Source organism: Lolium perenne, chromosome 6 (assembly GCF_019359855.2).
Source record: "Lolium perenne isolate Kyuss_39 chromosome 6, Kyuss_2.0, whole genome shotgun sequence".
Lineage (NCBI taxonomy): Eukaryota > Viridiplantae > Streptophyta > Magnoliopsida > Poales > Poaceae > Lolium > Lolium perenne.
Genome location: NC_067249.2, coordinates 8,261,843 through 8,274,904, shown reverse-complemented (window position 1 = coordinate 8,274,904; position 13,062 = coordinate 8,261,843). Strand labels below are relative to the sequence as shown.

General features: G+C 46.4%; 1 protein-coding gene across 1 annotated transcript; it reads left to right on the top strand.

Moving 5' to 3' along the window:
• Positions 1–8,257: 8,257 nt before the first annotated feature.
• Positions 8,258–11,737, top strand: LOC127308982 (uncharacterized). Its single transcript, XM_051339946.2, has 3 exons — positions 8,258–8,703; positions 8,797–8,839; positions 11,336–11,737. The coding sequence occupies exons 1-3, from the start codon at positions 8,431–8,433 to the stop codon at positions 11,458–11,460; spliced, it is 441 nt and encodes a 146-aa protein (XP_051195906.1). The 5' UTR covers positions 8,258–8,430; the 3' UTR covers positions 11,461–11,737.
• The last annotated feature ends 1,325 nt before the right edge of the window (positions 11,738–13,062 follow it).

Here is a 13,062-nt window from a genome sequence, read left to right as displayed (position 1 = left end):
AGACTCCCCTTGCAGCGTGTCTTGATCTCCCCGGCAACGGGGCCAGAAAAGTAACTGCTTGTGACAGTAAAGCACACGTCCGTTGGGAACCCCAAGAGGAAGGTATGATGAGTACAACAACGAGTTTTCCCTCAGTAAGAAACCAAGGTTATCGAACCAGTAGGAGATGAAGATCACGTGAAGGTTGTTGGTGAAGGAGTGTAGTGTGGCGCAACACCAGGGATTCCGGTGCCAACGTGGAAACTGCACAACACAATCAAACTACTTTGCCCCAACTTAACAGTGAGGTTGTTGATGTCTACGGGTGCTTCTATTCTTGTTGACAGTGTTGGGCCTCCAAGAGCAGAGGTTTGTAGAACATCAGCAAGTTTCCCTTAAGTGGATCACCCAAGGTTTATCGAACTCAGGGAGGAAGAGGTCAAAGATATCCCTCTCAAGCAACCCTGCAATCACGATACAAGAAGTCTCTTGTGTCCCCAACACACCTAATACACTTGTCAGATGTATAGGTGCACTAGTTCGGCGAAGAGATAGTGAAATACAAGTGGTATGAATGAATATGAGCAGTAGTAATGGCGCCAGAAAAGTGCTTGCTGGCGTGCAGTTGATGGTAGTAATATTGCAGGAAGTAAAGATGCAGTAAAACAATAAACAAGCGATGATTGCAGTATTTGGAAACAAGGCCTAGGGATCATACTTTCACTAGTGGACACTCTCAACATTGATCACATAAATAAATAAGTTCTCTTCCTTTGTGCTACATATACTCTTGTTTGATAATGAACACTATTCGTTGTGTAGGGCTACAAGAGCACCTCAATGCCGGAGTCAACAAGCTCCACAACATTCGACATTCATATTTAAGTAACCTTTAGAGCATAATAGATCTTTGCAATTTAAACCGAGTACTAACATAGCATACACACTGTCACCTTTACACTATGAAGGGGGAATAAATCACATCAATACTATCATAGTAATAATTAACTCCATAACCTACAAGAGATTATGATCATAACCTACGCCAAGTACTACACGATGCACACACTGTCACCATTACACCGTGAAGGAGGAATAGACTACTTTAATAACATCACAAGAGTAGCACATAGACTAATAGTGATACAAAGCTCATATGAATCTCAATCATGTAAGGCAGCTCATGAGATCATTGTATTGAAGTACATGGGAGAGAGATTAACCACATAGCTACCGGTACAGCCCTTAGCCTCGAGGATGAACTACTCCCTCCTCATGGGAGACAGCAGCGGTGATGAAGATGGCGGTGGTGTCGATGGAGATGCTTCCGGGGGCACTTCCCCGTCCCGGCGGCGTGCCGGAACAGAGACTCCTGTCCCCCAGATCTTGGCTTCGCGATGGTGGCGGCTCTGGAAGGTTTCTCGTACCGTGGCCTTTCCGTATCGAAGATTTAGGTCAGGGACCTTTAAATAGGCGAAGAGGCGGAGTCGGAGGGGGTCTGGGGCCACCACACAACAGGGCGGCGCGCCTGGCTCCTTGGCCGCGCCGCCCAAACGTGTGGGGCCACCGGGGCTCCTCCGGTGCCTCTCGGGTGTTCGGAAGCTTCGTGGAATTCTAAGATCTTTGGCGTTGATTTCGTCCAATTCCGAGAATATTTCCTTACTAGGATTTACGAAACCAAAAACAGCAATGACGAGCGGCACTTCGGCATCTCGTTAATAGGTTAGTTCCGGAAAACGCATAATAATGACATATAATATGTATAAAACATGTGAGTATCATCATAAAATTAGCATGGAACATAAGAAATTATAGATACGTTTGAGACGTATCAGTTGTCAATCTCACCGGCTTGCTGAAAACAAATGATTAAACGTATGGTGTGGAAAATGATGTTTGCTTGCAGAAAACAAAAGAGAACAATGATTGCTGTAGGTTGTATTTCAGATGTAAAAGAATGGACCGGGGTCCACAGTTCACTAGTGGTGTCTCTCCAATAAGATAAATAACATGTTGGGTAAACAAATTACAGTTGGGCAATTGACAAATAGAGATAACAATGCACATACATATCATGATGACTACTATGAGATTTACTTAGGGCATTACGACAAAGAACATAGACCGCCATCCAGCATGCATCTATGCCTAAAAAGTCCACCTTCGGGTTAGCATCCGCACCCCTTCCAGTATTAAGTTGCAAGCAACAGACAATTGCATTAACTACTGTGCGTAATGTAAACAATACAAATACCCTTAGACAAAGCATTGTTGTTTTATCCCTAGTGACAACAGTACATCCACAACCTTAGGGGTTGCTATCACTCCCCGGATTCAATGGAGACATGAACCCACTATCTAGCATAAATACTCCCTCTTGGAGTTACAAGTATCAACTTGGCCAGAGCCTCTACTAGCAACGGAGAGCATGCAAGATCATAAACAACACATATATGATAGATCAATAATCAACTTGACATAGTATTCCATATTCATCGGATCCCAACAAACACAACATGTAGCATTACAAATAGATGATCTTGATCATGATAGGCAGCTCACAAGATCTAAACATGATGGCACAATAGGAGAAGACAACCATCTAGCTACTGCTATGGACCCGTAGTCCAAGGATGAACTACTCACGCATCAGTCCGGAGGCGGGCATGGTGATGATTCCCCTCTCCGGCAGGGTGCCGGAGGAGATCTTCTGAACCCCCCGAGTTAGGGTTGACGGCGGCGGCGTCTCTGGAACTGTTATGGTATTTTGGCTCTCGGTACTAGGATTTTCGGGGACGAAGGAATAAATAGGCGAAGGGGCAGCGTCGGGGGAGCCAGGGGGATCCCTCCCCACGTCTCGGCGCGACAGTGGGGCCCCCCGCGCCGCCATATGGGGAGGCCCCCCTGCTGGCCTTCCTCGACTCCTCTTCGGTCTTCTGGAACACTCCGTGGAAAATATGGCCGTGGGCTTTTATTTCGTCCAATTCCGAGAATATTTGTAAAACAACTTTTCTGAAATCAAAAACAGCAGAAAACATGAACTGGCACTGTGGCATCTTGTTAATAGGTTAGTCCTAGAAAATGCATAAAAACATTATAAAGTGTGAATAAAACATGTAGCTATTGTCATAAAACTAGCATGGAACATAATAAATTATAGATACGTTGGAGACGTATCACTATTCTTCAAACACCCATCGTTAATGTCAATGGAGATGATACTTTGATTTGGAAAATAACCCAGACATGTCAATTCTCCCCCAAAAGTGCTTATAAGCACTGCTTCAATAATCTTAAGCTCCCACGGAGGCAAAGACCCAAGGTTGTGCCACCACAAGTTATATCTCTTCTTAAACAGGTTTGGCGGGACAAACAGATGGCACCAAGAGTCAAAACATTTGCATGGAGGCTACTAAGGAAAGCGCTTCCTACTAGTAAGAGGGTGAGCAGGTACTCTAAGCACATAAATGAAAACCGCTCTAGATGTGGTAATCTAGAAGATGAAATGCATATGCTATTCTTGTGCCCTTTTTCTAAGGCAGCATGGTACTATTATCCTTGGTTCATTAAAACTGAATTTGTTGCTCAACACATCCACCAGTCACTGATATGATTCGAACTTTACTCACTTCTCAACATCCAGAAATAAACGTTAGTACACTTACACATTCTTGTGGTGCCTTTGGAAAGCACGAAACGATACTCTATTTTGCAGGAAAGCAAGAAGACCTTCTCAGATATATGCAACATCAAATGCTATAATCAAGGGAATGAATCTAGAAGACAACAACTCCTCACATCAGCAAGGAAACAAGAACATACAAGAGCCAATCCAAACGCTTCCCCCAATTCCTCAAGCTCAGCATGATGATTATTTCACAGGGAATGTCATCTATTGTGACGCGGCCTAGAAAAGACAAACAGGGCAAGACAAGACCCGAGCTGGACTTGGCGTCATCATACACATGCATGACAATCAACACCTCCGGGCTTCCTCACCTCTACAAGCAGAGACATATGGGCTGCTTCTAGCAACAAGGCTAGCAGATCTTCTACAGATTCAGGATCCTTACTATTACACTGACAATTCAGTGTTAGCATCGGCGGCAGCATCTCCAACTGTATTCAAAGCTCCAGGACACTGGGAGAACATGCCACATCTTGCAGCAATCCAGGCTTCTCCATCTTTTTGCTGCAAAAAAATAGCTCATATTAATAGGTGCAAAAATTTCAAAGCAGATCATCAGGCTCGTTTAGCTCTTAGAATTCAGAATACTTCTTTGGCTATTCGATGCTTATGCTCAGAAACAGGTCAATGTCCTGGCAGGGACATCCTTTCTGTATCTAGCGTGGATCCTTTCATGCTTATCTCTGTAAAATGCACTTAAGTTGAATAAAATATTTTATGTTAAAAAAAATACTAGGATGCGACGAAGTACCCTTCTAAAAAATTACACAAAGTGAACCTTGTATATCAAAATTTGGAGTATTTTGTAGGAATCCAAAGGTATCTCTACTATTAAGAGCAAACTGGTGAATGCCTGGTGTCACATTTTCAAGATGGACAATAATACCCCCCACGTCTTTATCCTACCAAGATGATTTATCTCAACGCAATCTTGAAAAAAAAACCTACGCGCGGAACAAAGAAAACGCAACTAACAAAACAACTCCAGTCCGTGTCACCGTTGAGTGCCTGGTGTCACACTTGTCACACTTCATTTAAATTACACAGAAATTACCACCGAACTAAATTGAGAACTAACGCCTTATCCTTAAATGGCTCCACCTAACCCCGCGATATCCTAGCTGATAAACATGGAGTTTGTTGACGTCTCGCTTATTTCTCGAGACATCCGGAGTTTTTTTTTTGAACCCAGACATCCGGAGTTTTAGCTGAACTTTGCATGTTCTGTTAGCTGCTCAATGCAATCTGCACGTTTCGGCCGCGGTGGCGCACGTTTGTTTGGCTTGGGTTGAATCCCGTTCCATCGAAGAAAAAAGATTTAGGGTGGGTATTGATCGGATTGGTGAGAGCTGACTGATCGGGAAGGGAAGGTACGCATCAAATTTTTTTTTTTGAAACGAGGCAAAAGCTTTGCCTTTCTTGACATAGGAGAAAAGAGTTGGCTCGTTTATGAGGAAAACTGGTCGAAAAACCGTACAACACGACACCAGACGCCAGCCCCGAGGCTGCGCTCCACACGGGTCGACGACCAACCAGGTCGACACCACACCTCAACGCAACAGGCGGAGGCGAAAAGACCGGAGCCACCGCTCCAACTACCACACCGACCCCGAGGCCTCGACCCACCTGGCCGAAGACGAACCCGCCTCCACCGAAACCGCCAAAACACTCCACAAACCCCTCTGACCAGCGGACTTCCAAAGCGAGGCCCCAAGAGGCAAAGCGACACAAGAGCGCCGCCCACGCCCGATCCCGTGAGGGATCTAGGGTTTCCCCCGGAGAGCCCGGGCGGAGATCAAGAGACACCCACTTCGACGACGCCTTCAAGAAGGAAGCGGCGCCCACGGGCGTCACCGTCGTCGGTCCTGGCCGGCCGCCAAGACAAAGCTTTCGCCCAGCGAAGAGTCCCAAGAAAACTCGCGCCCGCCCAAAAGAGGACCGGCACAGACCACCACGTGCAACCGCCGGATCTCTAACCCCGGAGCAACGCGCCTGTAGCCAACGAAGCATCGCCGAAGAACACCGTGGGCTCCGCCGGAACGCCACATAGAGGGGACGCCGACCAACACCAACACGGGGCCCGAAGACGACCACCGAAGACCATAGACAAGAACTCCCAGGTCCGACCGCCACGCCGCCCACTTGGCCACCACAGCCGCCACACCGCCGAGGAAACCGAGGCCGCCGTCCCGTCGCGCCCCTCACCGAGCTCCTCCTCCCAGGAACATGCCGCGCCCGCCCTGGCCTCCACACGCCGGCGACGGCACACCAACCACCACACAGACCCCCGCAGCAACCTTGTGGCCAACACCGAAGCCGCCGCCACGCAGCCCTCCCGGCCCAGGGCCCTCGCCGTGGCCGCCGTTGCTGCATCAATCCGCAGCACCTCCACGACCAGGGGGGCCTGCGCCGGCCAACCGTCGCACCGCCATGGCCAGCCCGGCCCAGATCAGGCCCGACCCCCCACGACCGCCGGAGCTCCACGCGCCCGCCTAGCAGCCACGCCGCCGTCGCGCCCGCCGCCACGAGCCACGCCCGCACACCGGCGAGCTCCACCGCCCGCCGCCCTGAGCCGCGCCCGGGCGAGCTCCTTCTCGCCAGGGACGCGGGAGGGGAAGAAAGCGCCCCGCCGCCACCATCCTCGGGGAGCGCGCGGCTTTGTCGGCCCCCCTCCGGCGGCGGCGAGGCAGGGAAGGGAGGAGGTGGGGGGGTGAGTGGCGGCGGCTAGGGTTTGCACCTCAGCCGCCAGAGGAGGGCGACGCGAGGGGCCGCTCTTTCGCTTCAACCACACCCATTAGGATCCCCATCAAATTGTTTTGGTGGACGTATAGAAGCATCTTTTTTTTTTTGAGAAAGTATCGAAGCATATATACTTATACTTAGTGGCGGACTCAAGATTTTCAACAAACCTAAGCGCACTGTAAGCTTGGCTAATTTTTTATCAAAATATTCATCAAAAATAGGTTGAGCCGTTGGCCGGAAGCCTGAGCGGTTGCCCGGGCTTATGGATGGTTAGGTCCGCCTATGCTTGTGCTCGGTGCTCGTATCCATCAAGGGCGAGATCTTGTTCTTTCGAATTCGGGGAATGAAGTCAGTATTGCGCGGTTCGGTTTTGCGCTAGCGCCGCCAGTGGCGAGCCGACGAAGGGTTGGGTTCTCACGACGTACAGAGAGCGGTCGCCGACGTCTCGCGGAGTATGCAAGGATACCACCAACAGGCGGCCTTCAGAAAAAGAGTCACCACTTGTCCCTCCATGGTCCAGTGTTGGTCCATATTTTATTTGGAGAAAAGAGAAGTCCGAGCATTTGTGATCCGTTTTATAATATCTACGTATTACCCCGAGCTCCTCGGCTAGCTATGCCACTCAATTCAATTCCTATATGTTGCATCAGCGGAACTTGGAGAGCGAAATCGATACGGTCGCCGACCTTAAAAATATGGTATGTATGGTCATTAAATATAATACAATGTTCATCTAAGTTACTAGGCTACGGTACAACTATGTATTTGATGATGTGACAGGTGTTGACCGATTCCAACTATCTGATTTTTTTGGAATACCCCTGGAAAGGCCTCATACCGCGCATATGGAGTATTTTTGAAAACTAACCGGGCTAAAATAAATAAAACTACCAAAAAGATAATGTTCCCTACGCCTCTCGCCCTCATGTCAACCGCCATCGCCCTTTGTCTCTGCCGGCAAGATGCACCGCCGCCACCCCCTGCGCTTTGCTCCGGCCACCTCCTCCTCACCGGTGTGACCAACCTCCTCAGCAGGCGCCGCCCTCTATCTCCCTCTGGTGAGTGCCACCCCTGCTCCTCCCAGTGCGCCTCTCCATAGCCTCACGCGTGTGTGGTTCTCCTCCCTAACGAGGCCGTTGTCGATGGAGAGATGGCGGTCGTGGCGTAGGTGGGCGCTTTACTGGGAGGGAATATAGCGTGGAGCAGTTGGGAGGGACACAAAATTTGTTAACCGCGAGAGAATTTTGGAAATTTTGTTAGCAATGGCATTTGATATGTAAATAGTAGAAGTTTGTGGCACCAGGCATTCGCAGGTTCAACCTTAATAGTAAAGATTTAAATATAATATTGCAAAAATACTTAGTGACCCATAGACACGTCTTTCCTTTGTAGCTATTATCTTCTTGTTCTGTATTATTTTGGTCAACTGCAAATATCGTTATAAAATTACTAGGACAATAATTTTGATTCTCTAATCATATTCCGGGTTGAATTCCAACATTGTACATTAGATTTGTTAGTACAATATGAACTACGGAACATAAAGTGGAATGGAAAGGAATCAAAGAGAAACAACAACAGAGACACAAAAGAATCGAGGGGCAAGGAGAATTGGATCAATGCATGCCCCTATGGCTACCTACAAGAGAATAATTGTAGATTTTTGGCATCACAAAATTTATCTACATGAATTTAAAAAAAATGTTCCACAAAATTTTTACACACAATATGAATCTCACTGGCTATATTTTCTATGTACCAAAATATTTACATGCATGTTTTGTTTACATTTGTAACATGTGCTAATGTGAAGGGGCCGTGGCGAAGCACGGGCATTCAACTAGTTATGGTGTAGTGAGCGGCCCAGATCGACCGAAGCAATCCACTACTACTCGGCGGCCTTCTCCGGCAAACAAACTCCAAAACCCTAGCTCTCCCCCGCCGGCCGCCGCCGTCTCTCCCGTCCCCGGTGCACTCGCCGGAGCCCGCGTCCTCCTCCACCTCTACCCACCTCCGTACCGATGGCCATGGCGCAGAGGGCGGCGGGCAGTCTCCTGCGGAGATCCCTCGGGCTCGCGCCGCCCACATCCCAGAGGGCCCTGAGCGCCAGCGCCGCTCCGGCTGCTGCCGTTCCGGCGGCGGCGGAGGGCGAGGCGGCCAAGGCGAAGAGGGCGAAGAAGAAGAACCTGTTCGACGTGGTGCAGTTCCTGCCCGACTGGGGCGTCGGGTACAAGGTCGCCAAGACCACCTGGCGCGACGTCTCCTACCAGATTACCAAGATCAACCTCTACAAGGTTCACCACCGCTCACCCCCCGCTCGCTCGCCGGCGTAAATTCTCCTGTATCCATTTCCCGTAACTCCGTTGTGATTTCTGTGCCGACTGCAGGATGGCCGCCACGGGAAGGCGTGGGGAATTCGACACAAGGCCGGTGAGTCTCCCCTCTCTCTCTCTCGTCCTGCTTGATTCACTCCTGCGATGCGTGAAGGTGCCGCCAGCTGCGATGTTCTTGAATGATGTCCGTTAATTAGTGGATTGGTGAAGCGTAGAATGGTAGAACATGAATGTTCCCTGGATGGAAGCCTAACTTTTGCTAGACATCAGTAGATGGAGCTGTGTGCGCTAGTCTGCGACTCCATTTGTTTGCAGCTTGGATCCCTCTTATTAATTTGGTTATGCCTGATCGTTCTATTTGAATGACATTGTCGCGGTGGTTTGTAGTTGTCTTGACTAGTTTAGTTTGGTATTTTTACAGTGGAATGAGTTTAGGTAAGGCAGCAATATCTTTCCTCTCTCAAATACTTTATGTGGATCCAACTAAAATTTCCTAGCTATGCGTAGGGTACATTTCTGGGGCATTGTAATGTTTTATCCCAAAAGGAAATGATAAAAGAAACATATGTCATTATCAAATAACTGTACGCTCATTAGGGTATTGGACAATTCAAAAACCAGTACATGTAACAGCTCATTAGGTTTTAATGGATGCTTAAATTACAATTGGTATGATCTTCGACATCACTAACAAATCGAGATGATGAGGTGAGGCCAGCCAATCGATAATACTTTTTGTCTGATGTGCTCAGTTTCATCAGTGTATGAATTATCTTGGGTCGCTGCTAATTGTATAGGAGTAGTGGAGTATCATACTCTCGAATCTCAGTTGATTTCGTTGTAATCAAATTCGAATCCCATGCCCTGTTTCTGACAAATGACAACTAGAGTGGCAATCTTACGTGGATGGTATGATTCCTGCACTAGCTTTGATGTTTTTAAATCCCGGTTAATATGTAACTTTTTTATGTTGTTTGTGTCTCATTTAAAATAACATGAAAAATTCTACAGACTTGTTTCACTTAGACAGTCATTCATCGGTTTGCTCTGCTTTACACTCAGTGATGATTGAAAACATTCAGTTGTTTGCTGCCCTAGTCGCCCCAACCTGTTCTTATGTCAAAACCAAGATAGAAACTAGCTGGATTTCATTTCCTTATGATCATGTTTTTCATATTGCCGTTGCCTGTTTGCACAAGTAACATCGTTGTCACTGTTGGCTGGTCTCCTGGTCTCCATCTCAACTGTTACGAAGTGGAATGTAGAAACAACCTGCCACACACATTAGAATACAAAATAGGTGAATAGGTTATCGAAAGTGTTAACCGTACAGGGATGATATGGTTGCTACTCTAGCTTAGGTGTTATGTTCTAATCCTGGTTCATATGAAACTTTTGTCGTTTATGCCTCTTTTTAATTGACATTGAAAATTTTACACCAACTTCTTTGAATTAGACAGACATATTATTTTTGTCTCCAAAAAGCAGTCTGATCTGCTTCATGTTTAGTGCTGCTCCAAAACATTCAGTTGTTTGCTGCCCTAGTTGCTCCGAGCTATTATTTTGTCCATACATCAGACCAGGATAGAAAAATATTAATTATCAAATATCAAATGTGTGCGTATACTGGACAATACAAAAAAATATTACATGATACAATTCGTCATGTTTTGATGGATGCTTCAGTTACAGTTGGTATGGCGTTCAACATCACTCAAAAATTGAGATGGTGAGGTGAGGCCAGCTAATTGATGATGTGCTCGATTTTACCAATATACTTACCAATATAGGGCTTCAATTTGGTGTAAATCATTCAATTGTTTGCGGCCGCAGTCACCCCAAGCTATTCTTATTTCCATATGTCAATACCAAGATATAAACTAGGTGGCTTTAACTTCCTATTGTTCAGGTTTTTTCCCTGTTTGCACAAGTCACATCATCGTTAGTGTTGGCTGGCCTCCGACTAAACTATTACGGAGCGGAACATAGAGACCTACCGCAGCCAAGATTACCGAGCCAGAGGGCATACTCTTGTTCTCATATCATGTAGAAACCTGCCACACACATTAGAATATAGAACAGCTGAACAGGTTATCGACAGCGTTAATCGTGTAGGGATAATATGGTTGCTACACTAGCTTAGGTGTATGCTCTAATCCTGGTTAATATGGAAAATTTTACACCTACTTCTTTGAATTAGACATGGAAAATTTTACACCAAATTCATTAGATTAGACAGACATATTATTTTTTGTCTCCAAAAAGCAGCCTGGTCTGCTATTATTTTGTCCATGTGTCAAGACCAAGATGGAAATTAGTTGATTTAAACTACCCTTTTGTATTTTTGATAATGGTTTTCCTATTGCTCTGCAAAAATCTAGAAGTCACAGCATGGTTACTGTTGCCTGGCTGGTCTCAGGCAAAAACTGCTAGGAAGCACAACGGAGAGGCCTGCCACAAAGACTTACCGAGTCAGAAGGGTACTTACACTGTAGAAACGTGCCGCACACATTGAAACAACTGAATATTATCGATTAGGGGATTACATTCGCCAGATTTGTCTTTTTGGTTGTCTAACCTGTTTCTCTTCCAGGTGTGCAAGTGGCCGATGCCCCGATAAAGATCAGTGGCGTTAACAAACGTGGTTGGAAGTACATCAAGGCATCGCAGAAGACGGTGCAAGATACCCCCAAAGTAGAGACGCCAGCCGCTGCATAATTTGGTTGCCGACTAGACATTTAGAAGAGAAGTGTCAACACCTTGTCTAGCCAGTCTGGAAGTGTTGAGACGATCGGTTGATTTGCCACTCTTTCATAGTTCTCCTGTCTTTTTGAGGGGCTAAACGGATGTTCAGACGGAGTGCTCTTCTTCCGCATGGGAGAGCCACCCTTGAAAGGGTTTTGCTGTGACCGTAGATGTCCATGTTCCTCCACGCTTCCTGCTGAAAGCTAAAGATGATGAAGCATAAGAAATAATTGAGTTGTATTTTTATTTTGCAGTGCTGCGTTTCCATTACTCCATTGTAAACTTTATTTTCTGTTGTTTTCTGTAGCGATCAGTGCTCTCACTATTAATGTGTTTGAAGAAGTTAGACAGAGAGCAGTGTCTCGGAGAGAAGACGTCTTGTGCGGTGGAGAAAATGACCATTTTCTGATTAAATCCTTAACGGCGTGTCTTAAAAATGACCATGTTTTCTGTAGCAACCATGAATGAACCCCTTGCTCTGCATGTAAGAACCTCGGTTGAAAGGCTTTTGATGTGATGTGGCTGTGGACTGTCATATCCTCCACACTTCTCGATGAAACTAAAGATGATGTAGCATAAAACATGTGTACCTTTTCTTTTGGTAGTGCCGCATAAAATTTTATATTGTAAATTTGTTACCTGCCTATAATGTTTTTTAGTCATGTCGCCTGGTAATCATCCTGTGAACTTTTTTATGCCAGCCGGAAAGGGTAAACAAACAGATGGAGCAATGGATCAAAGCGTGTGGGCGTAGTCGAAGTACCAGAACGTAATGTGTTAGTTTTATACCCTTTGAGCTTTGCCAACTTGTTATGTAACAATTATGATGTTTTCTCTTTAAACTAGTGTGCCGTGATGCTTGTAGTTGAAGAGAAAACACACAACAAAGAAAAGTTGTCTCGTAAAACCAAGAAAGTTATCATTGTAGGTAAACCTTAAACCCCAATGATATAGGCATCCCGAATGGGCCTGCTGAATAAGGTACCCGAGGATAGCTGAAGGTCCACGACCCGACACTTATGAAGTCCGGAAGCCCAATAAGCATCGATATGGAAAATAGAGATAGATTAGGAATAAAGAGTCTTGTAATAATACGGGAAGGACTCAAATAGTCTCCCGGACTTTGTAACTTGTACGACACGAAAGTCTCGGCTCCACCTCCTATATAAAGGGGAGCCGAGGGAGAAAGAAGGGATCGAAATCGTTGTCAACATAAACCCTAGTTTTTCATAGTCGAGCATCTTTTCGGCTGAACCTTCGAGATCTATTTGCCCTCTACTTTCCGCGAAACCCTAGTCTACAATCTGTAGGCATTAACAAGTTAAACCCTTGCCACCCAAGCCCTAGCTAAAACCTGTCATATTGCATAATCAAGAGATGGCACGTCAATGACATGCAAGATCCTTCGATGATCGACACCCTTGACAACTCCTGCAATTCTATTAAGAAGAAGATAGTTGACATCACTCTATCTTGCTCGATCTTGTAGGTCAACTAGTTGACACCAATCTCATGATTGCATGGAGATCCTGGCATGCTCAAAATGAGGCGACACGGTTGAGGGGTCTAAACGCT

Coding starts and splice junctions, on each gene's coding strand:
- LOC127308982 (XM_051339946.2), top strand. CDS start 8,431: ATGGCCATGGCGCAGAGGGCGGCGGGCAGTCTCCTGCGGAGATCCCTC. Junction 8,704..8,796: donor CCAAGATCAACCTCTACAAG/GTTCACCACCGC, acceptor TGCCGACTGCAG/GATGGCCGCCACGGGAAGGC. Junction 8,840..11,335: donor GGGAATTCGACACAAGGCCG/GTGAGTCTCCCC, acceptor TTTCTCTTCCAG/GTGTGCAAGTGGCCGATGCC.